This window comes from Hippocampus zosterae, chromosome 7 (genome assembly GCF_025434085.1).
Source record: "Hippocampus zosterae strain Florida chromosome 7, ASM2543408v3, whole genome shotgun sequence".
NCBI lineage: Eukaryota > Metazoa > Chordata > Actinopteri > Syngnathiformes > Syngnathidae > Hippocampus > Hippocampus zosterae.
This window is the reverse complement of record NC_067457.1, coordinates 3,340,822-3,363,120: the sequence shown is the minus strand read 5'-3', so window position 1 is coordinate 3,363,120 and position 22,299 is coordinate 3,340,822. Positions and strand designations below refer to the sequence as shown.

General features: G+C 46.2%; 4 protein-coding genes across 9 annotated transcripts; 3 read left to right on the top strand and 1 right to left on the bottom strand.

Moving 5' to 3' along the window:
• Positions 1-77: 77 nt before the first annotated feature.
• cdk5rap3 (CDK5 regulatory subunit associated protein 3) lies at positions 78-3,445 on the top strand. 2 transcript variants are annotated; one of them, XM_052071707.1, is made up of 14 exons: positions 78-215; positions 359-407; positions 713-844; positions 952-1,052; positions 1,146-1,194; positions 1,281-1,459; positions 1,564-1,700; positions 1,781-1,925; positions 2,009-2,089; positions 2,205-2,268; positions 2,341-2,429; positions 2,534-2,739; positions 2,990-3,161; positions 3,343-3,445. In XM_052071707.1, exons 1-14 carry the CDS (start codon positions 210-212, stop codon positions 3,406-3,408), a joined length of 1,476 nt encoding a protein of 491 aa, XP_051927667.1. In that variant the 5' UTR covers positions 78-209; the 3' UTR covers positions 3,409-3,445. The 2 variants fall into 2 exon arrangements, with proteins under 2 accessions (XP_051927667.1, XP_051927668.1); XM_052071708.1 differs by having other exon boundaries at positions 83-215; positions 362-407.
• A 611-nt stretch (positions 3,446-4,056) lies between these two features.
• Positions 4,057-12,245, top strand: nfe2l1b (nfe2 like bZIP transcription factor 1b). Of its 3 annotated transcripts, none has more exons than XM_052071685.1 (7): positions 4,057-4,292; positions 5,147-5,874; positions 6,407-6,604; positions 7,025-7,114; positions 7,520-7,654; positions 8,269-8,910; positions 9,287-12,245. In XM_052071685.1, the coding sequence occupies exons 2-7, from the start codon at positions 5,326-5,328 to the stop codon at positions 9,929-9,931; spliced, it is 2,259 nt and encodes a 752-aa protein (XP_051927645.1). In that variant the 5' UTR covers positions 4,057-4,292; positions 5,147-5,325; the 3' UTR covers positions 9,932-12,245. The 3 variants fall into 3 exon arrangements, with proteins under 3 accessions (XP_051927645.1, XP_051927646.1, XP_051927644.1); XM_052071686.1 differs by having other exon boundaries at positions 4,059-4,292; positions 6,374-6,604; positions 7,064-7,114; XM_052071684.1 differs by having other exon boundaries at positions 4,059-4,292; positions 6,374-6,604.
• Positions 12,246-13,322: 1,077 nt separating this feature from the next.
• cbx1b (chromobox homolog 1b (HP1 beta homolog Drosophila)) lies at positions 13,323-16,155 on the bottom strand. Of its 3 annotated transcripts, none has more exons than XM_052071757.1 (7): positions 15,939-16,154; positions 15,052-15,134; positions 14,720-14,804; positions 14,112-14,268; positions 13,817-13,970; positions 13,600-13,694; positions 13,323-13,479 (listed from the first exon to the last, which is right to left on the bottom strand). In XM_052071757.1, exons 3-7 carry the CDS (start codon positions 14,766-14,768, stop codon positions 13,338-13,340), a joined length of 597 nt encoding a protein of 198 aa, XP_051927717.1. In that variant the 5' UTR covers positions 14,769-14,804; positions 15,052-15,134; positions 15,939-16,154; the 3' UTR covers positions 13,323-13,337. The 3 variants fall into 3 exon arrangements, with proteins under 3 accessions (XP_051927717.1, XP_051927716.1, XP_051927718.1); XM_052071756.1 differs by having other exon boundaries at positions 14,720-14,801; XM_052071758.1 differs by lacking the exon at positions 15,052-15,134 and having other exon boundaries at positions 14,720-14,801; positions 15,939-16,155.
• snx11 (sorting nexin 11) lies at positions 13,855-20,460 on the top strand. The gene is made up of 7 exons (XM_052071734.1): positions 13,855-13,998; positions 17,504-17,609; positions 17,864-17,950; positions 18,637-18,737; positions 18,977-19,072; positions 19,479-19,706; positions 19,876-20,460. Exons 2-7 carry the CDS (start codon positions 17,595-17,597, stop codon positions 20,411-20,413), a joined length of 1,065 nt encoding a protein of 354 aa, XP_051927694.1. The 5' UTR covers positions 13,855-13,998; positions 17,504-17,594; the 3' UTR covers positions 20,414-20,460.
• The last annotated feature ends 1,839 nt before the right edge of the window (positions 20,461-22,299 follow it).

Sequence of the window (22,299 nt, the reverse complement as noted above, 5' to 3'; positions counted from 1 at the left end):
AATAAATCATTTCCCATTCACCAATAGAAGGGAGTTTTCAAGATACTTAGCTCTGATTGGCGAATTATTTTGGTAACGTAACATCGCCTTTTCCTATTGGTCGGTACACTCGTAACGTGTCACAACCGGATGAGTACCTCACTACAGAAAGCCTTCAAATGAACATGGAATAAAGCCTTAAACAGGATTTAACAGAAGAACAAGTCATCATGGAGGTAGGAGGAATACAATAACGAACTCATAAAGAGTGAGCTAATTGTTTCAAAGATCAATATGAGGAACAACTTCAGCTGTGGCTCTGGTTCGCTGCTGTATAACGTTATCAATTACGTATGTCTGTAATATTTTCTCACTTCAGCAGAACATACAGCACATCCCAATCGACATTCAGACCAGCAAACTTTTGGGTAAGGCAGAAATAATATTTTTTTTTCTGTCAAGTCATATACAGGGGTTACTTTTGCTAAAACGCTATGTTTTCATGGACCTCCGGAAAGTATTTAATGATGCGTTCACTGTCATTACATAGAGTAGTATACCAGACCCTTTTTTTAGGCAATGTGAATGATTATGGATGCACCGTTTAATTGTATCTTCTACCATCTATTGGAAGATACTTTTAATTGTTTTCCCCCTCACTATATGTAATCGATTGGTAGGCGAACAGAAGACAAGTTTTTTCTTATAAGTGTATGCATGCGCCTGTGTGCAGACTGGCTCATAGATCGGCGTCACTGCAATCTAAAGTGGCAGAATGCCATCAAAGGGATCCGAGAGAAGATCAACGCCGCCATACAGGACATGCCAGAGAATGAGGAGATAAAGGAGCTCCTCTCAGGCTCCTGTATGTGTCTATCCACACTGGATCTTGATGCTTGGTCATGATATGTGTTGATGCCAACAAACAACACAACACACTTATAACGGCTTAACTGACGGTGTTTCACGTAGACATTCACTACTTCCACTGCTTAAGAATCGTGGAGATCCTGAAGGGGACGGAACAGTCATCCAAAAACATCTTTGGCAACTATTCCTCGCAGAGGATGAAGGTGAGAAGATGCAAATTAAAAAAAAAATGCGGTCATCTTCCCTATTGGGAAAGGACTTCAAAGTCTTCGAATGGTCTGATTGTGTGCTTGTAGGACTGGCAAGAGATTGTGCACCTGTACCAGGCAGATAACATCTATTTAGGTGAACACAGAATCAGTTGAAGTGCTCTTGAAAACATCAGAAAAGAGGAAACAAGTGTGCCCAGCGTTTTTTTTTTTTTAATGTAGCTGAAATGGCCAGTCTGCTAAGTCGCAACGTAAGCTACGAGGGCCCGGCTCTGAGAAAGCAGCTGGCCAAAGTCAAGCAGCTGCAGCAGGACATGAGCAGACGGGAGGTGGAGTGCCAGAGCTCGGCCGCTGACATGCGTGAGCACTACTACGCCGCCTGCAAGCAGTACGGCATCAAGGTAAGTTGACGTCGTACGAATTTGAAATGCTGTCCCACCATAAAATATGGAAAAAGGCCACTTTTCTGCTTGCACTGTTGTCACCATGCTGCCCCCTCTTCCAGGGAGACAACGTTCCTCGTGAGCTGCAGGCTCTGGTCAAAGATCTCCCGGATGTTCTTGACAAAGTGGGGACAGACGCCGCCAGGCTTGAAGAGAAAATCCAACTTTACACCGCTTTCACCAACTTTGTATGTGAGTGGTGAGTGAGTAGACCGAGCCAACAAAAAATTCATACGCGCTCCTTTTCCCGTTCCTGAGCTGAGGAGCACCTGTCGGCAGGTCGCATCCGGTTCTTCCTATTTTGACGTTTGCGCAGAAGAGAGGCAACGCCACCTTCTACGAGTGGAGGACTGGGAAGGTTCCCACGGCGGTGGAGAGGCCGCATGTGGAGGAGACGCCTGTTGAAGTGCCGGCGGAGGACACGGTAAATAGCCGTCTTTAAGCTTTACTAAGTAAAAATAGGTAACTACCGGTAAATGAAATTGCACCTGATTTTTGTCCACCTAGATTGACTGGGGGGACTTCAGCACTCAGGAGCCGAGCTCAGAAATCACAGTAGACGACGGGATCGACTGGGGCATCACTGAGGTCCGATCCACGAAAATAATGAGAACGGTTCACGCTGTTACATAATCAAATGTGGAAAAAAGCCAAGATCTGTGGATACGTTCCAGATTGCACTCTTGATGTTGTCTGCCAACAGGGTGGCGGCGATACCATCGATGTCGCTCCCGTTGAGATTGAGATTGTACAAGCAGGCACACATTGTGAGGGAGCTTCCAGTCGTACCAATTAGACTTGCTTGATTATTTTTACATGCTTGTTGCACATCGTTGTAGGTCCCGAGGGCGTGGCGAAGGGCAACGATGCCTTGAGCTTGCTGGAGAACGCTAAATCCCGCAGCCAGTTCATTGATGAACTCATGGAGGTAACAGAAATTCACTCGTACCCGGACTTACGAATGACACAAGTCAAGTCGCAGTGGTTTGTAATCACGGCCTCAAATCTGCACCCTGTTCCTGTCCCGCACAGCTGGAAACGTTCCTCAGCCAGCGCCTCACCGAGATGGACCAAGAGAGCGACGTGGTGGCCATAAGTCAGTTCCAGTCGGCGCCGCGGGTCATCCAGATCCAGAGCAGCGAGCACATCAGAGGCATGCTGTCAGAGGTTCAGGACCTGCTGGGCCGTCTCACGTCGCTCCGGATGCAGCACCTCTTCATGATCCTGGCCTCACCGCGGTACGTCGTCACTGCGCTGCAAAAACTCGGCTTCGGAGAGGAAAATTTGATATGGCAACATTTCACATTATGGTTTGCACTTCTTAAGATTCTCGATTTATATTTTTAGGCTTTTCTTAAGATTTCTAAGCTGTCACAGAGACCTCAGATAGACGTTAGATACAAAGCTAATCTGACACGGAGCAGTTTGCCGTTTTCTCGACGTGGTCCTTGACAAAGAAACAAAAACTAAACAAACGCTCGTGTGCAGCTATGTGGAGCGCTTGACAGAGGTGCTAAGCCAGAAAATGAAGCAGGCCGACATTCTGGAGCTGAAGGCCATCAGCATGGTGGAGAAGAGGCGGGAAGCCTTGGAGGAGCAGTCCAGGCTAGAGCCTCGAGTCGACCTGTTGGTAGAACGCACACAGGAGCTCAAAAAAATGGTAATCACTTCATTGTGTGAATGCTCAGTGTCCAATATGATGTTTTTAGCAACTGTCCAGAAATTACATCCTTTTTGTTATTATTGCTACCAATGTATGTACACATGTATTGTAATATTTTATATGCTCTAATGTTTATAATAAGTGCTGCTGACTGTACTTTTTAATCTATTTCTCACAGATTGAAAGTGACATTTCCAAGCGCTACAACAACCGACCAGTCAACCTGATGGGCGTCATGATATAGTAAGGTTAACCAGGACATAAAAGGTTTTGTCATTTAAAAAGTCTTTCTGAGTGTCTTCTGTCAAGGCTACAACTGTAGCGTTCTAACATCCATCCATTTACTTACATTCACACTGCCTTTCACTCACACACACATAGCATTAAAATGAAAACAGACTTGATTCACCAATTTTATAGTGTCCACTTCATGATCAGTCCACACATAAAGGCAAAGCGCTTTATTTGTAATAAATAAACAATTTTCGGTGTACAGTAGCTGAAATGGGATAACACTGCTTGGGACTAACTGCACTACATCATGTGCTCCGTCCAAAATGCCACTATAATAATTCTTGACATGTAAACACAATTGTAAGAAAACAATTAAACTAATTCGTCATTATTCCAAAAGACAGAATATAATGGTTTGACAAGGTGATGATATAAAGAGGCCAGAGCAGTAACACGTTGCAATACTGTATTTTACATCACTGAGTGAAACAATAACAAAAACACTGCAACATAAAATATAACTCATGGAAAGGAAGTGACAAGCAGGTGTTTTTCTTAAAAGGGAAGACTTCCACCGCGTGACGCGTATGGCCTGATGATATTTATAAATCCGTGGAGGGGAATTTCAGTCGGATGATGAAAGCGGCGACTAGAAGGTTCTACGCATGCGCTGTACGAAAGCGTGTTTTGGTGTCAACCGCCGCGGATAGGCTAACGTTAGCCGGAGCAGCTAGCAATTCTGCAAGTCATGCTGGGCCAGCCAACGAGGGAAGGCTGGGTGGGCTGAGCTACATGGGACGACGGTAACACGGAACTTTGGACCGGGCTGGATTGTAATTGCGGCGTTTTGTGGACTTTGTGGCATGGAGACGTAACAATTAAAAGCTGCTTGACGTGAGTATTAACTAAATGTTTTTAAATGGGTAAGCCGGTACATCACAACGAACAACGTAGTGATGCCAGATACACGCTTATACGAAGAAGTAAATTTTGTAAGTGGATAACATTTGTGTTTCAACAATTAAATAAGTTATCCAGTCACGTAGTTTTGGAGTATTTGTTATTTTGACAGCAAGTAGCCCGACAAGGCTAATCGCAGCTGACAGCCGCGAGTTCCAATAGAATGTGAGACTTTGTCTAGTCCCGCCCACGTTCCGCATCTCATTGGCTTTGGACGTCTGCACTGGCGTGTCGCTCCCGCGTTTGGGCTCCGACGAATGGTTGTTCCCTCCCGTCAATCACCACTTGTTGCTAGGGAGATTGTTTGATGCTAAAACGTCGAATCCGGTGACAACGCCTCTCACTTTCATTTTAAGGAGAGAAAATTCAAGTCAACTTAACACGCACACGGCTAAATGTCTCTCTGACAGCGGCCTGTTGTAATTACAGCGTGATGCCGTGTTTCCGTTCGGCGAGTTAAAAAATACATGGCGGCTAAGTGCTAGCCACCAGGAAGAAGATAAGAGGGAGGAGGGAGGGACCTCGTCTGCTGCTTGGCCAGCTTTCACCTTCAGCTGCACCGCAAGAAGTTGTTGTCCCGTCAAGGGTGGGGTGTGCGATGCTCAAACCGCCCTCGGTTCTGTTCAATAGGAAAGAATGACAGCGACGTTGTTGGGAGTTGTCTGCGACGTAGGGAGTGACTGAATCCTGTCCTCAAATGAGCAAATGCAGTCGAGCTTTGAGATGTCTGAATTGTCTGCTGCTTCCTCTGAGCTCTATGGAGCATTCATGGTTGTTTCTCTTGCCAGGAAGATGACATTCATATGAAGAAGGAAAGTGGAGTCTCTCACAAGTGGAAACGTTTCCCTCTGGACTCTCCCTGGCCTGGCTAATTGTTAAGCTTTATCAGTCCTCTGGTACTTGTCACTCCAAGGCCCCGTTTTTGTTTTTATTTTTACTTTCACCTTTTTGTTCCTTTTCCAAAGAAATGCTTTACCTGAAAAAGTACTTCACAGAGGGCCTGATTCAGTTCACCATCCTTCTGAGTCTGATCGGGTTACAGGTGGACGTGGACACCTACCTGAGCGGCCAGTTGCCAGCCCTGAGGGAGATCATCCTGGGCCCCAGCTCAGCCTACACACCCGCTCAGTTCCACAACCTGCGCAACACGCTGGACGGCTATGGTATTCACCCTAAGAGCGTGGACCTGGACCAGTTTTTCGCCACCCGCCGCCTGCTGAACCGGGTGCGCCAACTGGATCGCATCTCTGTGCCCAGCCCCGAGCTCGACACCTGGCTTGTGCACCGCGACGTCGAGAGTGGCCAGGCGGGCGGGGCCAGCATCACCCTGGACAATGGGGGCGGCCTCGAGGACGTGAACGACCTCGACGCTGCCCCGGCCATGAGGGGGACCGGGGGAGGCGAAGGGGGGCCGCCGGAGACCGCTTACAACCTCAACGTGGCCGACGGCAGCCTCGGGGCAGTAGCCTCCGACGGTGACCAGCGGCAGGACAACGACGACAACCTCAGCAAAGAGGTAATTGGGAAATATTCATCTGTTTGTCATATCTTTTGGATCAGGATCTTTTTTTAATTGCCTATAGATGCAGACCAAGATGCCAGTGCAGTATTACACTCGATCAAATAGAGACAAGCAAGCATTTTTTTTTTACATATTCACACAGTTTAAAGGCTTGAGAAAACCCACGCAAGCACAGTGAGAACATGCTTCCTACAGTATGACCTGAGCCCAAATTCGCACCCAAAACCTAAGAATCATGCGGCCATGAAAGGCGAAATATCTTAATAGCATCTTTTCCCTCTTAAGAATGCTCATACTGTTGCGGCACACAAAGTCTCTGTGGGTCCGTAATGAAGCAAAACTCCAATTTGGTCACATCATGGTCACATCATGCTCACATGGTCACGTTAGCGTAGCACCAATATCATGCTCACGTCAACTGATGCTTCTCGAATTTTAAAAGATCACCATGTGACTGTGCAATGTTACATGCGTACTAATTCTTGTACTGCAGGACATCGACCTGATTGACATCCTGTGGCGACAGGACATCGACCTGGGCGCCGGCAGGGAGGTGTTTAACTACAGCAGCCGGCAGAAGGACAACGAAGAGGACAAGCCTCGCCCGGCCCAGGAGAGCAAGGAAAACAACGAGGAGCAACAGCGAGAAAGCTGGAGGAACGACGTGAACCTCCAGACGCTTCGCTCTGTGGACATCGAGACGGGAGAGAGCATCCCGCAGCAGGTTTGATCAACTCCTCCTCTCTTTTGTCTTGCACAGACGTGACATCCCAATTGTATGTTCACAAATGTTGTAAATCTGTACTGTAAATGTATTGCGCTTGAAAATGAAATACAACCAAAGCGTTTCAATTCAGCAACACAGTCAGCAGTTTCACGGGAGAAATATGTTCATGTTAGCTTTTTTTTTTGGAGGGGCAATATGACACCTCTCCATGCCTGCGTTGAGTCCCGGACCAAGCTTATAAACCCAAAATTAGTTTCTCTTCTTATTTTAACAGGTACTCATCTGTTGTATAAGAACCGCTACCTGAGCGTTGCCGATTTTCTTTGCCCAACCCTATCCCATTGTCTGCGTCTTTTGTGTCTCAGGCGCCTCACGTTTTCACTCTTTTCCCACTTATGTGGTGTGCATGTTGTGCAGCTGCCTGCAGCGGGCTCACAGACCTCCCTGTCTCTGCAGGAGTGCCTGAGGCTGCTGGAGGCCACGTTCCCCTTTGGAGAAGACCCTGAGGTAAAAGGAGGCCACGTCAAGGCCAGACGCACATTGAGCGTCTGGCCTTGGACCAAATTGGACCTTCGCCAAACCAATTATTGCAGTGATAGAAAAATATAACCTCTGTTGTCCATAACGGTGAACCAACATTTTAAGCGCCACCTATTTCATCAAACCACAACCCGACGTGGATTGATGTTGTAGCTACAAGTTGTCAAATTGTCATGTGACCGCAACATCGTTATGAGAGATGCGCTTCGGTCATGTTCCCAAAACAACTCTTCATTTGACTGATACTGTAGTCCAAAAATTCCCATTTAATAATTGAGGCAGCGAGTAGCATACCCGCAAGTGTAATTGTTATCTCGAAGACAGAGAAAGAGGACTTTTTAACCTCAACCATTAAAAATGATTTTTCCTTAGTTTCCCACCCCGGCCGCACCACCCGAAGTGGCGCCCCCCAGCGCAGAAGCTCCGTCCACGTCGTCACATTGCCTGGCGCCCCAGCTGGACCTGGAGCAGCAGTGGCAGGATATCATGGCCGTCATGGAGCTCCAAGTAGGCAAAGCTCCACCATTCTTGCACGCAAACCACAAATTGACGACTCAAACTGGAAACGCCTGCGACCGGTTGGCCACCAGTCCAGGATGCATGCCGCCTCTTGCGCTAAGTCAGCAGGCATGGGGGCTCCAGTAAATAATCACCAAATGAGGACAAAGCGCTTTTTGTCACGATTTTTGTGCTGAAAGACATGACCCTCAAATCAGTAGAGAAATATGTAAGTGTAATGACTAAAACAGATGAGTTCGCTCAAATGTAGTCATAGCACCACCGACTGAAACAGAGGCTGAGGATTACGTTCCACATCCGTAAACTAGTTGATTTTAATTGGGTGACTGACAGAAAAACAAACAAAGTTCTGAACGGGAATCAACAATTCGCATGAAAAAAAAACAAAAAAAAAAAACATTCAGCTGGTCAGAAGAACAATTTAGTGTCCACAGACATCTCAGGCAAGCATTAGAAAAGTCCACACAAAAATTCGGAATAATTAAAATTAGGAAAAAAAAAATCTGATATTCATTGAAGTCCTTTTCTGCAGCAGTTTTGACATATGGACAAATCATCATCTGCATCAGAATGATCTAAATGTATGGCGTTATATGTCGAAGGCCATGGACGTGGACAACAGCGACGCGGGCTGCAGCGTTGACATAAGCAGGACATTGACGTCAGACTTTGGACTGGTCCCGCCCGCGGCGCCGATCCACCAGAACGTGAGTCTGCACCAGGCCTCGCTGGCCAGCTGCAGCCAGGAGTTCCCTCCGGTTTTCCCGCCTCACCCGGACGCGGCCGGAGGGGTGCCGGATTCCTCCAGCAACTCCAGCCACATCAACGCCACCTTTGGGTCCACTAACCTCACTGGACTTTTTCTGCCACCTCTTCTCAACGCCACCGGGGCCAATGTCAGCGCCACGCCCATCCCGGCGGACCCCTTCGCCGGCCTTCTGGAGGAATCCATGCTGGATGAGATCAGCCTCCTGGACCTGGCCATGGAGGAGGGCTTCAGCCACGCTCAGGCCTCGCAGCTGCGGGACGAGCTGGACTCGGACTCGGGCCTGTCCCTGGACTCCAGCCGCAGTCCGGCGTCCCCCAGCAGCTCGGAGACGTCCTCCTCCTCCTCTTCTTCCACCTCCGCCACCTTCTCGGAGGAGGGCGCCGTGGGCTACAGCACCGCTGCGTCCGACTCGGAGGAAGGAGCCGTGGGCGGATACCAGCCGGAATACAGCAAGCTGTGCCGCATGAGCTTCCAGGTTTTGATTTCAAATCATCCACACATCCAATTTCGTGCTTCTCCTCATTCGGGGTCGGAGGTTAACTGGAGCCAATCCCTGCTGACTTTGACGACAGGCGAGGTACACCATTGGCTCGTCTGCGCGGGTGTAGCGTTTATTTCCTGGTGTCCAATGTCAGGGCCCATAAACAAACAATGGACGAGTTGACATTTAATGTTAAGGCACGCCTGTCAACCGGGATAGCCTCCAACTCAGCCTAATGAGGAAAAGCGCTATCAAAAAAAAAAAAAAGGATGGATGCATATCGCCACGTGACTAACTAACGTGCGTCAATCTGCTGTCTTGCCATCTATCTGTCTCGCCATCTGTCTCTCATTCCTGTCTATCCATCCAGGACAACTTCCACGGCCTCCCCCAGTTGGGAGGAATCAACCACAACCATACCTACAACCTACCGCTCGGGACCCCTTTGACCGAGCACCCCGAGCTCCCCAAGAAACAGAACCCCAAGAACTCCAAGCTTCCTCCCCCGACGTCCGAGCTGCTGGACAAGCACTCGAGCCGGGACGAGCGGCGAGCCCGCGCCATGAAGATCCCTTTCTCCAACGAGAAGATTGTCAACCTCCCCGTGGAGGAGTTCAACGAGCTCCTGGCCAAGCACCAGCTGAGCGAAGCGCAGTTGGCCCTGGTCCGAGACATCCGCCGGCGCGGCAAAAACAAAATGGCGGCGCAGAACTGTCGCAAGCGCAAGCTGGACACCATCATCAACCTGGAGGAAGGCGTGCACCAGCTCAGGCGCGACAAAGCGCGGCTACTCAAGGAAAAGATGGAGTTCCTGCGCTGCATCCGGCAAATGAAGCAGAAAATGCAGAGTCTGTGCCAGGAGGTTTTTGCCCACGTGCGAGACGAGCAGGGCCGGCCCTACCCGCCCAGTCGCTACTCTCTCCAGTACGCTGCCGACGGGAGCGTTTTGGTGGTACCGCGCGGCGAGCAGAATCGGCCCAGGGCAGACAAGAAGACCAAGGACAAAAAGAAGTGAGGCCACCGATCTCGTGGGGGACTTTCTGCACACGGGACAAAGGCGAGGCCCGCCAACCTGCCCGCGCTTTGCTTCCCGTATTCGTTTGGCCCCTTTTTTTCCATTCTGCTTCCCGTTATTTTCCCTCGCTTGCCTGCTCATCTTTCCGGATTTCCGAGGCGGGAACAGGGAATGCAAAGACGTTTTTTTTTTTTTTTAAAGAAGCTGCTTTGTGGAGACCGGGCAGAGGACAAATAGCAATCACCCAGGGAGGTTTGTGAAGGTCTGGGATAGACTTTCATGGAGTACCTCAAGCTCCCCACCAACTTGAAACTTGCGCCTCTCCTGCCAAAGCTCAAGGGAAAGCGAAACCGAGCCAAGCCATGAAGACTTATTATGACCAGATCATCAAGATCCAAACACAAGATCATCAACATCTTCATGGGGGAGTACATCAAGCTTCTGGCCAAGAACTGGAGGTTTCACTCCTCTTTATTTGATTCGCTCGCTTGTTGCTTCACCACTCATCCTTCGGGACTTTCGAGGCGGTAAGAGGGAACGCTTTGTGGAGGTTGGTCGCAGGAAAAATTGTACTCAGTGAGGAAAGGCTGCGAAACCATTTCACCAAGGACCTGCAGCTCCCCAAGACCCAGAACCCCTCCCAAAAAAATTCAAGCTTCAGCCCCCAGCAGAGCTTCTGGATCCCCCCACGTCCGATCACAAGATCAGCAATTTCCCTGTGAAGGAGTTCCAAAAAGCCTCCGGCCAGAACCCAAAATCTGCGCTCCGTATTTCGCTCTTTATGTACTTCCGAGACGGTGGGGGGGGGGGGGGGGACGGACGGAAAAGAAGACATTTTGAAGAGGGCGCTTTGTGGAGGACAAATTCTTCGGTTCCAACATCAGGAACCGCGCCGAGGGTTTGCGGAAGTAGCGCTGCCTTGCAACATGTATCCACGTGTTCTTCTAGATTTCCATCCATGTGCAACGTCATCTCCAGAATGTTCGGCTTGATGAGCTCCGCTGACATGAACTCCTCAATCGTTATGTAGTCCAGGGGTTCTCAAGCTTTTTGGGTTCAGGGACCCCTTATAGGGGAGAATTGTTTTTCAAGGACCCCCCCCCACCGCCCCTCAATACTCCTATCACCACTCAAACATACAGTAACTCAAAATAAACGTTTCAAGCTTGAGATTTAAGGCTATTAATAGTTCGGTGTCAAACTCAAGGCACTGGCGCCACAGCTGGTCTGCTATCTAATTTTTGTGGCCCACGACAGCAAGTTCCATGTTTACTTCTTGTTTCTTGCTAAATTGATTTCTTCTTTTGGCAGAAAATCTGCACAGAAATTCTACTTTTTTTGCTTGGTTTTACAAGCATCAAATCGAGTTTAGAAAAGCATGTTGCCACTTGCGAATTCAGCAACTTTTTCTGACCCCTTCTAGTGATTATTCACATATTGGGGCTTTTAATTGGCCCACAACTAAGGTAGGGAGGACTAAGCGCTTCATGCTTTTGGACGCACCATACATGAGTATCCACATACATACTGTAAAGGACTAAATAAGTTATTGCTAATTAATTTGCGAATCCCCCCCCAAGTTACGCCTTGCTGTGGGTGGCCCGCGGACCCCAGTTTGAGAACCACTGTTGTCTACTCAAGTCAGCTCTACATTCAAGGCCTGCACTACTTTTTCCTGAGTTTTCAAATGTAATCATCAGAACTTTTTTTTTCTGCACCCTTCTCAAATCTAAGCGATTAATCTCAGTTAGGATGTGTGTGTGTGTGTCAGTCAGTCAGTGGTGGTGATGATGGTAAAACTACTGTAGTCTGGAATGTCGTGCGGTGATGGGGGAAGCACGCTTTTTATGCTCGTATCAGGGACAGTACTGAAAATATGTCATTTTGTGGTCCTGAAAAGAATCTGAAGCAAGTGGGAAATGAGTATGGACTGTGGAGCCCCAGACCTGATCTGCTTTTGAGGGGGTAGAATGGCCAGAATTAAGATGAAATATAACTTGGGCATAAAATAAAAATTTTATTGGCCACAAATCCGCATTTTGTGTGCATGTTTTATCTATTGTATGGCCACAATTACATTTTTTTTGGTCATGTTTGGGGCTCCGGTGCACATTCGGAATGGGCGTGAATGCATCTCCCCTTATTGTCGTAAACTCTTGCATCCTGCTAAAACTTAAGCACTTTTTTTGTCTGTCTTGTAAATATTTGTGTGTGTGTGTGTCCCCCACCCCCAACCACCTTTTGATTTAGATGTAGTTCCATGTTTGCTGGCAATCATTTGTTTTTATGGATTAATAAAGTGTTTTTATTTCCAGCCTTTGCATTCTCAGTGCTTTGGTCATGTCAAACTCAACCAGATGAGACATTAGCTGGTGTTTACCGCTTTATTTTACAACTTTTAGTCGATCACGATCGACCGGTAACTCTGTCCCACAATAAGTATTAAAAACAAAATAAAACGGGTCACCTTTAACCTCCGATGCCACGTGACCTGCATCACCGGAAGTTGTTTACGGTGAGCAGTCTGCGATTGCAGCTAGCAATCGGAGCTCTTTGCGCCGAATCTTCTGTTATTCTCATTCAGTTTGTTTCCTGTCCAAGTCACCGAGGTCACAGGCAAAGAATTGGAATCTGGAGCGCCCAGAGAAGCATTTTAAAACGGTACACGTGTCCTACGATCGTTACCACGCCTTGGAAGCGCGTCAGGTCTCGACGAAGGTAGGCAGTGATTTCCTGATGACAAACTCTTGTGTCGACTATTTTCTTCTGTTTTGTTAATCTTAAGAGCCATTATGGCCGTTTCTGCTCACGACATGGGTGTGTAAGTTCGTGGGTATGCGGTAACGGGTCGATCATAGGAGGTTGGGCAACCCCTCATGTAGAACGATGAAACTCCCAACTTTGAATTTTGTGTAAATTGCCCCCCAGTCAACTCTTGTCCTTACTTTGTATCTTCAACAATCAAATGTATGAATGATAGGTTATCAACATTATTGGCAGAAACGCTGAGACAAAGGCATAACAAAAAGTGATTTTTATTGTCCAAAAAATGACCGTGAGACATGGGGGAAAAACAACAATAACCATCACCAAGCACGTAGTCATCACGGCAAATGAATCTTCATCGGAACACGACGGCTAAGATGGAAGGAGGAAAAAATGCATGTATATATATATAAAATGGCACATAAGCAATAATGGTAAAAGGTGTGAAATGACAAAAGTTTAACACTGCATGGACACGGTGTCATGCAGGATGACAACGTTCTAAACACATAAAATCACAACCAACGTCAGACTAACCGTGAATCGTTTAAACCCCCCCCCCCTTAAAGAACAAGCTCACTCCTCCTTCGGAACCCAAAGTACAACCAAGTTCAAAACTACACTTGTTGTTTTTGTTTTGTTAGTTTTTCTCATCTTTTTTCTCATCTTCGCTAGGGTACGAATGCCAGGTGAGCCGCTCCTCGTAGAAAGAAATGACCACCTGCGGACACTTGATGTTGGCTTCCTTCGCCGGAACCAGGTCTGCTTCGTCAGAATTTTTCCTTCAAGAAATGTTTAAGAGTGGCGTGAGAGCGGCACCATGACGACGGTAGGGTTGCAAAAATTTCAAAAATTGGAATTTGTAAATAAAGCTGTTGAAATTTCATGCGGTGGGTACGAACCACTTCATGAGGAACATGAGCTCTCCCGTCGAATCGGTGGCTCCGATGATTCTCTCTGGGTCCAAGCCTCTGGCAAAGCCCCTCAGCTTCTCTGTCTGACAAAAAAAAACAAAAAAAACAACCAAACATTATTTTCGGGATCTCGTTTTTAATCCTGAAAGTGAGCCAACCAAACCAGCTCAATATCTGTGAATTTCCTGCAGTATTTTGAACTCACATCATCTTTCTTCCTCTTGGATTTACTTTCTTCCCCGTCTCCATCAGCGGACGCCTTTCGTTTGCCCTCGTGCGCCGACTTCTGAGACTGGAGGAACTCTGCGATGAGGTCGGGACAGTCTAAGTTGTCCTCTGGCTCCCATGTGTTATCTTCCCTGCGTGCGTGCGCACACACAAAAAAAGGTGGGCCACACCACAAACGAGACGCATGTTAACAACACACACACACACACACACACAAAAACCAACAGCAATCAAAAGTTTTGAATTTAGTGGCGCTCTAAAACGGCACTCACTCCGAGAATCCTTTCCACTTGAGGAGGTACTCCACCCTCCCTTTGACCACCCGCCGATTCAGGACCTTCTCCACCACGTATTCCTCTTCCTCCTCATCTTCCTCGGCTACATCATCCGCCTTCTTGTCCTTCTTCTCGGCCGCAGGCTGCTTACTCTCTGGCAGACGACAGTGTACAGTCAGGCATCTAAACGGCGGACATTACAGCTGACTTTACCACGGTCCCGCAGATTTTTAGGTGGAACGGATACTGGATATATATTTCTTTTTGTAAATACACAACAAAAAACAGGACTGTGGTTTTAAGGTGAAAAATCTCATTAATAGCACTGCAAGCCAACTCTAAAATAAATGCAATCGTGTTAAAAATTTTGTTAAAATTTCAACGTCATTAAACCATACTCAGGTAATGATTACATTGTACAACTAGAGGGAGCATGTGTACCACATTTTAAGAATCGTTGCAGCATTGAAAACATAAATGCTGATTAAAATGCAAAAAAAAATGTAGGGTCCTACCAATAAATTGGAAGGCTAGCTCACATAAAAATGTAAATAAAAATCGGCCAAATTTAGATGATTTTATATGACGTGAGAGAATGCCCGAACCTTCTGTAACGCTGGGGCCATCGTTGGGAGTTTCGGTAGTCAGGCTCATACTCTTCAGGGAGAGCTGGTGACCAGCAGGGTTCTGCTCAAATTGGTAAGAAAGAAGAAAAGCGCATTGCACACATTACATTACAACCAATTAATCAGTTTTAATTTACTAAGTCTAGTTGTCGATGGACAGGATACACTATATGAAAAATAAAATATGCAAGTCAAATTTGTGCAGTACCAAGACTCAATTCACTATCAAATGTATATTATTTTATAATATGAAGCCGGGAAAGTATCATGGTATGCTGCTACACTGTGGCAGCAAATTTTCCCAAACTTACTTCACAACAAGCAGAAGTTTGCAGAGCGCGATCAGTTCTTCAGAAACGACGCTTTTAGCGCTTTGACGCCACTCCCGGTTGAACTGGCAAAAAATATATATATATTATAATTAATTATCAGACCAGTAAACTTCCATAATGCTTCCTAAAATAGGTACCAACATTTCAAATGCTCCTATGTAATAAATAAAAAAACGGATTACAGGCATTTCCATTCATCCCAATGGGTAAAGATATTTTGACACATTTGTGTTTGAGGGCTGTACAGCATTTGTCGCAAATTAATAATTTTTGCACTATTAAAATTTTAAAAAAGGACTTTTGTTGAAATGGAAAGCAAAAACTAGTGCGTGTGCATCGAAAAAGCTGCAAGCAACCACCTGTTCAAGCAAGAAGATTGTATGAGAATAACAGACGCAGCAGCAGCTAGTTGGGAGGCTAACAAAATAAAACTGGAAACAAAGACGATTTGGGGGCGTTTTATGCGGCTCAGGTCGCAGCCAAGTAACGTGGGGGAATCAAAAGCGCTGCACGACAAAGCCGTGCATGCAGGAGGCGGCTAGCATGGAAGGGAGCAGCTTTCCACCCTCCATATTGTGTTGTGCTGCCTTCACCTCCAGTCCGATGCATCACGGAGTCTGGCGTCATTTAGATTTATACGTAGTGGGTTTTTTTTCCGATTAACACGGGCTCCATTTTGATGCAGCGATGTGAAGGTGAATGAGAATATTAATTCAAGTGGCTGATGACGAGCTGTACTTGCTCTGTCTGCCTCTCGATCTCGCTCGCTTTCACACACACACACACACACACACACTTTTTCACACACAAACACACACACATTGTCTTTTAAAGCACTCGCTTTTGGAGGGAAAAAATTAACTCACCTCTGACTCGCAGTTCGTTTTTTTCGAGAGACCCCCCCTCCCGAAAAGGATCACAGTGCAACGCTAGGGTTTTTATTGTAGCCCAATCGCGTCGGCGATTCAGTGTTTTGCTTTTCCCTACCTGGTAGGTTACACAGCGAGGCTAGCTTTTTGACTAGCTTGGAGCTAAATGTAGCCGAGCGGCCCCGCCCCTTATCGTCTGAGACGAGTGGGGAAGGAAGTGGCGAAAGGCGGGCGTCACACGCATGCGCAATGGCCTTTCACTGGGACACTGCGCTTTTTAATACTTTTTTTGTTCACTTTTATTTTTGCGGCTCGAAATTGAAAACAATTTCCACGGTAAGCCAAAGCAGTCATCATACAGGTCACCGAGTGGCGCTGGTATTCAAACCGCCATTGAACAAGCAGAATTCGAAGGTTTATTTGGAGACAAGTCTGCACGAGGGGGATTCATGAAGTGCGAGTGCACGGGTGTGGCAAATGGCGATCTTTTTGCATCATAACGACATTTATATTTTATACAGTATGCTATAAGCAACACTTATCGTAATGCAATTAGCCAATGCGCATGCGTAAAAAGGGGGGTGGTGCTCCCCTCCATCCTTCCACCCAATGACGTCACGATTCGAAGCCGCGAGGCTAGCCGGGCTAGCATACAGTCGCTCTCGTGTGACTTGCGAAATGGAGACTGAAGGTGTTGGACTAACAAACCGACAGACTGAAACCCAGGAAGCTTTCGGCTCGTGTTTGAGGAACATCTACCAGACGGCTCACTTTAAACCCAATACGCTCGCTTGCGAATTTACAAACACTTTGTTCAAAGCAAGTCCGCTAGAATTAGCTTTTAGCTGCTGTTTGCTTTTTGCGCAACAACAAATACTGTACTGAGAGCTTTTCGTAAGGTGCCAAAGGACTTAAAGCACAAAATATTCATTAAAAAAACAGGTATGGTTAAATATCACTTTTGTAGGCTTTCTACCGCCTTTATTACCGATTTGTCTTACTGTTTATTGTGCATGTTAAATTGCTCCATGTACAGCACTTTGTATGCAGCGATGGCTGTTCGAAAGTGCTCTATAAATACTCTTGACTTGACTTGTAGTCGTTGTGTCAACTACTTCTGAACAAGTGTGCAGGGCGGCGTCATAAATGACGTTGCAAATCATTCCAATTTGGCAACAGTTCAGTTTGACATGCTTACCACGAACGAGACAGGTGAGGCATTCAAAACATGCGCTGGTGTAAGAATGATATCTATATTTGAAAAAAAAGAACTTAAAAGTAAATTGGTTATTAGACATCAAGTGTGTCCAGCCTAATCCTCTGATTTGGATGCACCACGTGTCAGTAACACAATCTGCTCGTTTTTCAACTCAATCGATTAGTCTCCCTCCTTGGCCTTGTGATGGCCAGCTGAGTCACTGCTCGATGGCCTGTCATGAAAGAAAATTATTTCCTAAGTCAATGACCCTCACCCCCAGCATTCACGCCATTCGTCATTTCGTGTGTGACTCGTAAAAGTGCAATGAGAGTGAGTGACTTGAACTTATTTTCTTGCTTCACAGGGTGAGTCATGGTCACACTGCAGCATGTGAATTGAAACCGCTTCTCGCATCTCATCTCTGTCGGCACGCCAGCATCTTTGCGCCAGTGACCATGAACCACGAAGATGTAAGTCACCTTTTCGTATTCGATTTATTGGCCCTACATGCAACACCCTTTCCACCACATGCATTTTTACGAATCAAGTGTGCCGTGCACTGCGTGTCTTAATGTCCAACATTTATTTTATATGCGTTAAGTAACGTCTTCTTGGTCAACATTCCAGTTGTAACATATCAGGGATGCCAGTGTTTTGGACGACAAAAATATAGACCGTAGAAATATTTCAAGGATGCATTTTTTTCCCCCCCGCCTCAATGTAGGAGTTTGTTGCCGTGCGAGTTCAAGATCCCCGCGTGCAGAACGAAGGCTCGTTGAATTCATACGTGGATTACAAGATCTTCCTCCATGTGAGTGGCTGTAATTTGTTTGTTTTGAACGACAACCGTTTGAATTGTGACCGTTTAGTTTTGCTGCTGTTTTTGTGCATGGCTCCTCTCAGTTATCATTAATTATAGATTATAAAGCAAGACATAAAATAGACAATAAACAAATATTGACTTGTTTTATTATTCGAAGAAACAATTGGAAAAACACCCATTTAAATATCTTTATAATTCGTCAAAAAGCTGGACCATGACATCCCCACACCTCTTTTTAGACGTCGGCGGATCGTTTCCTGGCATTGTTGTGGCAACTGTCTGTCTTTAGCAGCGCCAAGTCAGCAGCAGTGACGAGCCCCCCCCCCCTCAACCCCGCCCCACCACCCACCCCCCTCGTGATCTCCCGTCACTGTCATCCACTTGACTCCTGACTGTGCACAAATGGACAAAAAAAAAAAAAAAACGTCATACCGTATCAACGTGAGACAAATCTGAACTGAAAAACAAAATGTCGTCACCGTGATTGTCGAAGTAGTCTCACGGGACCAACGTTAAAGCGGAGCCGAACTGGTGAATTATAGCACCAATATAGAGGTAGAGAAAAAAGAGGAAACTTCGAGTGAATCTTTTTTTTTTTGTCTACTATGCAACCGACCTGAGGACTGCTCAGTAGTATTGATGCGAAAAGTGTGTTTTGCTTTGTGCGCTTGCAGACAAACAGTCGGGCGTTCACCGCCAAGACGTCATGCGTGCGGCGGCGCTACAGCGAGTTTGCATGGCTGAAGAAGAAGCTGCAGAAGAACGCCGGCTTGGTGTGAGCTTAGCACATTTACTCTTTGGCATCTGCCGATTCTTTTCCGTTTTGATGTGTTTGGTTCGTGTGTTTGTTTTTGAAGCAAGTCGGGGACTTTGATTGAGACAAAAGTAGTGCTTTGCCATCCCCCTCGTGGCACCCACAAACCCTTATGAGTGGCGTCAATGCCTTGCGTATTTTTGCTCTTGGCAGCAAGGCGAGATTTCAGAGTTTGACGAGAGATTTTTGTGGTGCTCTAGGCCTGTTCCAGACCTTCCCAGAAAGTCCTTCTTCTCCTTCAGCAATGAAGATTTCTTGGAGCGAAGGCGTCAAGGACTTCAAGTATTTCTGGACAAGTCAGTTCCTTCTTCACACCTAATGTTGACTCTTGAGTATTCACCAATACCAAGTACCGATACCACAAGTACTTCGGATAGGAGCGGTATCAGAATCCTTTGAGTACCTTGAAATAAGGCCGTTTTTTTTGGTCTTCTTTTGTTTTTTGTTTTTTTTTTGTAGTGTATTATTGTGCATGTTGTTTTTATTTTTTCTGCAGTGTGCTTTTTGAGTGCATTGTTTGTTTTTGTGTGGTGTGGAAGATTTTTTTTTCTTTTTGCCCGTTTGTATAGGCGTGCTTGTGATTCTAATTTATTTTTGGGGATATTTATGGGTTTGTTTAATGACTTGTTTTTATTTGGGTGTCTGCGTTTGTTGATCTTTTTTTTTTTTTTTTTTTTTTGCGCGCGCGCGTGTGTGTTCCAGGGTGGTGAACATGACTGTGTGTCTGTCAGACAGCCAGCTTCACCTGTTCCTGCAGACGCAGCTGCCCGTGGGCCACATTTTGGACTGTGTGCAAGGCCACACGCCCTACTCGGTGACAGACGCCATCCTGACCTACGCCTCATCCAATCGGGGCTGGGCTCAGGCTCAGGAGGAGGACGCCGTCATCAAGGAGCCAAGTCTCAATGTGTCGTACGAGTCCATGGAGAGGTGAGGGCCATCGCGATAGCAACCGACTGTTCGGTCTCAGCTCATTCGCCGACTCATTGATGAGATCCCGAAGAGCAAATGAACCAATGGTGCTGTCCTCGTCAAGAAAGTAAATCGAACATTTTCTGGATGTTACTTAGTTCACCGTTTCAACTTAAAATCTCCACAGCCCGGCTCCTCATCACCCTCGCCCTCACAACAAAGACGTCAGTAGCCCGGTGCTCTCCTCATGCGTCGACGACGACACAAACGAACCGTGCGACACGACTGCCAAAGCCACGCCGGCCATTTTCTACCTGGGAGACGGCCTGGACGAGCGGACGCCGCCTGAAGACGCCACGCACGAGAGCAGTCGCATGGAGACGCCAGTGGAGGTCCACTCTCCTGGCGTTGAGGAGAACCGCGATGAGGATGCCGCCCGGCTCTCGTCATCCAATGAGAGCATTGTAAAAGTCAGCGATGAAGAAGATGCGGTCAACCCAAACTGTTTGGCACCAAATGGCTTCGCCAAGATGTCTCCTGAGGATGACAGCCGCTGGCCGCATGTGTCCGGCGGAACCGCTGCGGACTTCCAAGTGAACGGGAGCACCGACCGGGAGCTGAGTAATTCTTTGGACATCAATTTTGCTGAGAACGACTTTAGCGTGTTGGAGAGCAGCTCCGCTCCAGAGTTGGCCGGCGGAAAGCACTCACCGTTGCCAGACTGAAGACGATGTTTGTTTTTTACAGGATAGGTTGTTGTTTTTTTTTTAAACCGAAAAGATTTAAAAGAAAGTTGCCAAAAGATTTGAATTGGAATTGAATCTCCTCCTTTCATGTCAACATTCCATGACACCAAAGCAATACTTTGGCGACACAACCCCCTCCCCCTGCCCTCCCCTGCTAATAAGGTAATCGGTCGTAAATATGGAAAGGAAATCTCGTTCACTTTTTTGGAAGTTAAACTCAGATTTTTTTTTTTGTCTTTTTCGAGACAGCGTGAAAGAAGTTGTACATTTTTTGTGACGTCTGATGTAGAAAAAAACTAAAATATTTTTTCAAAATTATACTTGTTGAGAAATTCTTTGACCATCGATTTTGCGACAAAAAAACTGCAGAGAGTCTGTTGTTATTTATCATTTTTTTCTGATTTAAATATTTCAAAATCACTTGAGGGGGGCCTGGTGGTGGACTGGTGAGTGCGTCGGCCTCCCAGTGCTCCGACCTTCCCGTGTGGAGTTTGCATGTGTGAGTGTGGTTGATTATTTGAATACTTACAAGAGAGTTTAAATAAAACATTGACCTTCAGAAAAGTATAAAATAAAACTGAATTCAACAGAATTGGTTTGTGCTTCAGTTTCCAGTGCAGATCCCGGCCTTCCCGTGTGAAGCCTGTTAGTTCAGCTAATAAATTGAATATTCAGAGAGAAATTTTGTTCGAACATTGGCCTTCAGAAAAGTACATTATAAAGCAAAACAGCATTTTAGCTGTGAGCCCGTGGTCCACTGAGGAGTCCTTACTGTCGTGTGTGCGTGTGTGTCTGTCCATGCGCACAAACAGACACACATTTGTCCTTGCAGATATATTAAATTTGATATGTAATTTTGTCATGAGGGAACCGCACCTATTTCGTTGGAGTAGCCCTCACCACGAAAAGTAGGAAGGTGAGAGACAAAAGGACATAGACACTCCTGGCAGGAGAGATGAAACCACAGTGAGTGAGTTTACCAAACTACGAAAATGCCTCAATTGGAGGGTTGTCCCCACCAAAATTCTGCAGAGCGCTTTATTGAAGCTGTTGTGGAAGCACTGTAGAAATCAAAGTGTATTATAACTGGGGAAGTCAATTCCTTTTTATTTTATTTTTTTGCATACTTGGCCAATACCGTAAAATGTAATTCTGATTCCCTTTGCTTGCCAAACGCCTTTGTGGTTACCTGGACAGTAGGGGGCGACATCGACCAAGGAGACCCAATTCACCAAGAAGAAGAATAACAACAAGCACAAGAACGGGACAACATCCGGTTCAATTGAGGAAGTGTTTTCGCTGTCCAGAAGCCGTTTTCGCAGTAAGTAATTTTAACATTTTAAACTAACTATTAGCCGTTTGTCTGTCAGTGTATTTATGTCGGCAATTGAGGAGCATAATTACAACACGTTTCTCCTGTAATTTATTTGTTGTTACTCACTAAAGTCACTGGAAGTTATCGGAATAACAACGTCGGCAAAGAGGCCAGTTAGCTAGCACACCGCTAACAAGTAGACCTCAGCTGCCAATCAACTGGCAATCGAGAAGAGCGTTTGACTTGCATGTCATTTTGTATGTTTTCCACACCAAAGCTGCTGTAACCAGTGGAAGTGTGATGGCTTCACATTTGGGGGCAGATTTGTCAGAAAACTATTCACACAAATGCATCCGTGACTTTTTTCACTTGTTTTTCGATACATATTTGTGATTTCCACATACTAAATACAACATTTCAATAAAATATAGGTTGATAATATCCACAAATATACTCGTAATTTTCACACGTGGTTTAAAATTCAAACGTATAGTCGTGATAAATGCACACACAACATAAAAAACAATGAGGGATATCGCAATTGTTCATT

What these genes read in the sequence shown, in the direction of transcription:
- cdk5rap3 (XM_052071707.1), top strand. An exon ending in TCAGACCAGCAAACTTTTGG is followed by an intron (nt 408 to 712) that starts GTAAGGCAGAAA and finishes GCCTGTGTGCAG; the next exon opens with ACTGGCTCATAGATCGGCGT. An exon ending in TCATTGATGAACTCATGGAG is followed by an intron (nt 2,430 to 2,533) that starts GTAACAGAAATT and finishes TGTCCCGCACAG; the next exon opens with CTGGAAACGTTCCTCAGCCA.
- snx11 (XM_052071734.1), top strand. An exon ending in CTTCAAGTATTTCTGGACAA is followed by an intron (nt 19,073 to 19,478) that starts GTCAGTTCCTTC and finishes TGTGTGTTCCAG; the next exon opens with GGTGGTGAACATGACTGTGT. An exon ending in TCGTACGAGTCCATGGAGAG is followed by an intron (nt 19,707 to 19,875) that starts GTGAGGGCCATC and finishes AAATCTCCACAG; the next exon opens with CCCGGCTCCTCATCACCCTC.
- cbx1b (XM_052071758.1), bottom strand. Translation starts at nt 14,768, where the DNA reads ATGAGCCTGACTACCGAAACTCCCAACGATGGCCCCAGCGTTACAGAA. An exon ending in TGGCCCCAGCGTTACAGAAG is followed by an intron (nt 14,269 to 14,719) that starts GTTCGGGCATTC and finishes GTCGTCTGCCAG; the next exon opens with AGAGTAAGCAGCCTGCGGCC. An exon ending in AAGTGGAAAGGATTCTCGGA is followed by an intron (nt 13,971 to 14,111) that starts GTGAGTGCCGTT and finishes GCACGCACGCAG; the next exon opens with GGAAGATAACACATGGGAGC.
- nfe2l1b (XM_052071684.1), top strand. Translation starts at nt 5,326, where the DNA reads ATGCTTTACCTGAAAAAGTACTTCACAGAGGGCCTGATTCAGTTCACC. An exon ending in GAGAGAGCATCCCGCAGCAG is followed by an intron (nt 6,605 to 7,024) that starts GTTTGATCAACT and finishes CATGTTGTGCAG; the next exon opens with CTGCCTGCAGCGGGCTCACA. An exon ending in CCTTTGGAGAAGACCCTGAG is followed by an intron (nt 7,115 to 7,519) that starts GTAAAAGGAGGC and finishes ATTTTTCCTTAG; the next exon opens with TTTCCCACCCCGGCCGCACC.